At 44.3% G+C, this 5,310-nt stretch overlaps 1 protein-coding gene across 1 annotated transcript in view; it reads left to right on the forward strand.

The window, feature by feature from the left end:
- The window catches only part of efcc1 (EF-hand and coiled-coil domain containing 1), a 60,773-nt gene that overhangs the window by 36,875 nt on the left and 18,588 nt on the right, over positions 1–5,310 (forward strand). Inside the window, 1 exon segment of the mRNA XM_024136762.2 lies at positions 812–950. Within this exon segment, the coding sequence (XP_023992530.2) occupies positions 812–950 (139 nt within the window).

Genomic DNA, 5,310 nt, shown 5'->3' on the forward strand with positions numbered 1-5,310 from the left:
CAACTAGCATACCTGGTTAAATAAAGGTGAAATAAATAAAATCAAATATAGTAACCAAAAAAAGTGTTAAACAAATCAAAATACATTTTATATTTTCTATTCTTCAAAGTAGCCACCCTTTGCCTTCATGACAGCTTTGCACACTCTTGGTATTCTCTCAACCAGCTTCACCTGGAATGCTTTTCCAACAGTCTTGAAGGAGTTCCCTCATATGCTGAACACTTGTTGGCTGCTTTTCCTTCACTCTGCGGTCCAAGTCATCCCAAACCATCTCAATTGGGTTGAGGTCAGGTGATTGTGGAGGCCAGGTCATCTGATGCAGCACTTCATTACTCTCCTTCTTGGTCAAGTAGCCCTTAGACAGCCTGGAAGTGTGTTTGGTCATTGTCCTGTTGAAAAACAAATGATAGTCCCTCTAAGTGCAAACCAGATGGGACGGCGTATCGCTGCATAATGCTGTGGTAGCCATGCTGGTTAAGTGTGCCTTGAATTCTAAATAAATCACCCACAGTGTCACCAGCAAAGCTCCCCCACACCATCACACCTCCCCCTCCATGGTTCACGGTGGGAACGACACATGCAGAGATCATCCTTTCACCTACTCTGCGTCTCACAAAGACACAATAAAGAAAAACCCTGGAATGACTAGGTGTGTCCAAACTTTTGACTGGTACTATATATATATAAGCTGAGGAGACAGGTCTAGTATACAAGCTTTATACAGGCTTGTTATCTATTGTTGTTATAACATATTGATATGTTTCTGTCCATCATACATATCATCTATTTTATTGTTGTGTTGGTCCTATAGGTGTGTCTGTCCCTAGTGGAGGAGAAGTTGCTGGATGTTCTCCAGCTCCTCCACCAGCTCAGAGACCTCAACGTGTCCCGAAGCTCCCTGGGGAAGATCTTACTGAGCACCTTGGAGTCCTGCAGCGACCCACAACATGGTGAGTAGTAGTTACTATACCATAGCCCTCAACGCAGAGTAGTACTTCACTTTGAAATCAGGTGGTGACCATGATGTAGTAACATGAGTTATACCGTAGTGACTATACCACAGATGGAACCTAGATGGAACCTACTGGCCAGCCAGACCAGTAGACCATAACTTTTTGGGCACCCGGGCTAGTTGGGCACATTTTCTACTGGGACTCAATTCAATCTGTAAAACTAAAGTTCTGCATTGTAGCCTGATTGACATTTAAAGAAAATGTTCCAGCATTAGGGTAGACTGCATTGACGGGAAATTATGCATATCGGCTCAATCAGAAATTCCCTTTAAATTGTAACATTTCAGCGATACGGATTAAATAGAACCCCAAATTAACTCAGACTGGTCTTGGGTACTGTATAACAACCTACAACTACTACCAGGTAGTCTATAATAACCTACAACTACTACCAGGTAGTCTATAATAACCTACAACTACTACCAGGTAGTCTATATAACCCTACAACTACTACCAGGTAGTCTATAACACCCTACAACTACTACCAGGTAGTCTAAACAACTACAACTACTACCCTAGGTAGTCTATAATAACCTACAACTACACCAGGTAGTCTATAATAAACCTACAATACTACCACAGGTAGTCTATAACAACCTACAAACCTACTACCAGGTAGTCTATAATAACCTACAATACTACCAGGTAGTGTATAACAACCTACAACTACTACCAGGTAGTCTATAATAACCTACAACTACTACCAGGTAGTCTATAATAACCTAAACTACTACCAGGTAGTCTATAACAACCTACAACTACTACCCGTAGTCCTATAATTAACATAACTACAACTACTACCAGGTAGTCTATAATAACCTACAACTACTACCAGGTAGTCTATAATAACCTACAACTACTACCAGAGTTCCCCTCTGTCCAGTGTCTGTGTTCTTTTGCCCATCTTAATCTTTTCTTTTTATTGGCCAGTCTGAGATATGGCTTTTTCTTGGCAACTCTGCCTAGAAGGCCAGCATCCCGGTGTCGCCTCTTCACTGTTGAGTTGTGACTGGTGTTTTGCGGGTACTATTTAATGAAGCTGCCAATTGAGGACTTGTGAAGTGTCCGTTTCTCAAACTAGACACTAAATGTACTTGTCCTCTTGCTCAGTTGTACACCCGGCCCCCGCACCCTCTTTCTGGTTAAGAGACAGTTTGCTCTGTTCTGTGAAAGATGTAGTACACAGCGTTGCACGAGATCTTCTATTTCTCGGCAATTTCTCACATGGAATAGCCTTCATTTCTCAGAACCAAGAATAGACTGACGAGTTTCAGAAGAAAGTACTTTGTTTCTGGCCATTTTGAGCCTGTAATCGAATCCACAAATGCTAATGCTCCAGATACTCCAACCAGTCTGAGTGGAGGAAAGCTAATTCAGTTCTATGTGTAGGCTAAAGCCTGTTCCTGACCTTTGTGTTAGCCAAGCTGACAAGCAGCTAGTTACATAGCTTGTTGATAGCTAATGAATGCTAATGCTCCAGATACTCACCTAGTCTGAGGTGGAGGAAAGCTAAATTCAGTTCTATGTGTAGGCTAAAGCCTGTCCTGACCTTGTGTTTAGCCAAGCTGACAGCAGCTAGTTACATAGCTTGTTGGATAGCTGAAGTTGGCTATCCAATCTATCTAATATTTCTGTCAAATCAGTTATGGCAAGATAGCAAGAGCCGGTTTCTGGAATGTGTTTCAGAGACACTCGTTCTGCGTTGCCTTGCAATGTTTCATCATGTATCTGTGGAAATGAAATCAACTACTGCAAGTAGAATGCCTGCGCTCTTAGTCAGCGGCTTTACCTAACAAAATTAAAATCAGTTTGTGTGTAGAGTACAACTTCAGCGACAAACCAACTAAAATGACATTTATATTTCTAGGGTCTATCTGCCCAAATCTAAGGATTTGGCTATCTAACAAACTGACATGGTCAGCTCTCTGGTGAGGTTCTGTCTAACAAACTGACATGTACAGCTCTCTGGTGAGAGGTTCTTGTCTAACAAACTGACATTGTACAGCTCTCTGGGTGAGGTTTCTGTCTAAACACACTGACAATGATAGAGCTCTCTGGGTGAGGTACTGTCTAACACACTGACATGTACAGCTCTCTGGGTGAGGGTTTCTGTCTAACCACACTGACATGTACAGCTCTGCTGGTGAGGTTCGTGTCTAACAAACTGACATGTACAGCTCTCTGGTGAGGTTCCTGTCTAACACACTGACATGTAGCGAGCTCTCTGGGTGAGGTTCTGTCTAACAACAGACTGACAAATGTACAGGCTCTCTGGGTCAGGTTCTGTCTAAACACACTGACATGTACAGCTCTCTGGGTGAGGTTCTGTCCTAACAACACTGGACATGTTACAGGCTCTCTGGGTGAGGTTGTCTGTCTAAACACACTGACATGTACAGGCTCTCTGGGTGAGGTTCTTGTCTAACACACTGAACATGTACAGCTCTCTGGGTGAGGTTCTGTCTTTAACACACTGACAATGTACTAGCTCTCTGGGTCAGGTTCTGTCTAACACACTGACATGTACAGCTCTCTGGGTGAGGTTCTGTCCTGTCTACATACACTGACATGTACAGCTCTCTGGGTCAGGTTCTGTCTAACACACTGACATATACAGCTCTCTGGGTGAGGTTCTGTCTAACCACACTGACATGTACAGCTCTCTGGGTGAGGTTCTGTCTAACAAAGCTGACATGTAACATCCCGTCTTCTCCTCTTCTGGGTGAGGTTCTGTGTGTCTAACACACTGACATGTACAGCTCTCTGGGTGAGGTTCTGTCTAACACACTGACATGGTACAGCTCTCTGGGTGAGGTTCTGTCTAACAAACTGACATGTACAGCTCTCTGGGTGAGGTTCTGTCTACACACTGACATGTACAGCTCTCTGGGTGAGGTTCTGTCTAACAAACTGACATGTCAGCTCTCTGGTTGAGGTTCTGTCTAACACACTGACATGTACAGCTCTCTGGGTGAGGTTCTGTCTAACAAACTGACATGTACAGCTCTCTGGGCGAGGTTCTGTCTAACAAACTGACATGTACAGCTCTCTGGGCGAGGTTCTGTCTCAAAACTGACATGTACAGCTCTCTGGGTGAGGTTCTGTCTGTCTAACACACTGACATGTACAGCTCTCTGGTTGAGGTTCTGTCTGTCTAACCAGGTTTCTGTCTAACACACTGACATGTACAGCTCTCTGGGTGAGGTTCTGTCTAACAAACTAACATGTACAGCTCTCTGGGTGAGGTTCTGTCTAACAAACTGAACATGTAAGCTCCTGGGTGAGGTTCTGTCTAAAACACACTCAGGACATGTAAGAGCTCTCTGGGTGAGGTTTCTGTCTAAACACTGACATGTACAGCTCTCTGGGTCAGGTTCTGTCTAACACACTGACATGTACAGTCTCTCTGGTGAGGTTCTGTCTAACACACTGACATGTACAGCTCTCTGGGTGAGGTTCTGTCTAACACACTGACATGTACAGCTCTCTGGGTGAGGTTCTGTCTAACACACTGACATGTACAGCTCTCTGGGTGAGGTTTCTGTCTAACACCATGACATGTACAGCTCTCTGGGTCAGGTTCTGTCTAAACAACTGACATGTACAGCTCTCTGGTGAGGTTCTGTCTGTCTAACACACTGACATGTACAGCTCTCCTGGGTCGGTTCTGTCTACCACACTGACATATACAGCTCTCTGGGTGAGGTTCTGTCTAACACACTGACATGTACAGCTTCTCTGGGTGAGGTTCTGTCTAACAAACTGACATGTACAGCTCTCTGGGTTGCAGGTTCTGTCTGTCTAACACACTGACATGTACAGCTCTCTGGGTGAGGTTCTGTCTAACACACTGACATGTACAGCTCTCTGGGTGAGGTTCTGTCTAACAAACTGACATGTACAGCTCTCTGGGTGAGGTTCTGTCTAACACACTGACATTACAGCTCTCTGGGTGAGGTTCTGTCTAACAAACTGACATGTACAGCTCTCTGGGTGAGGTTTCTGTCTAACACACTGACATGTACAGCCCTCTGGGTGAGGTTCTGTCTAACAAACTGACATGTACAGCTCTCTGGTGAGGTTCTGTCTAACAAACTGGAATGTACAGCTCTGGGCGAGGTTCTGTCTAACAAACTGACATGTACAGCTCTCTGGGTGAGGTTCTGTCTGTCTAACACACTGACATGTACAGCTCTCTGGGTGAGGTTTGGGTTCTGTCTGTCTAACCAGGTTCTGTCTAACACACTGACATGTACAGCTCTCTGGGTGAGGTTCTGTCTAACAAAACTGACATGTA

This window comes from Salvelinus sp. IW2-2015, unplaced genomic scaffold, assembly GCF_002910315.2.
Source record: "Salvelinus sp. IW2-2015 unplaced genomic scaffold, ASM291031v2 Un_scaffold1010, whole genome shotgun sequence".
Classification (NCBI taxonomy): Eukaryota; Metazoa; Chordata; class Actinopteri; order Salmoniformes; family Salmonidae; genus Salvelinus; species Salvelinus sp. IW2-2015.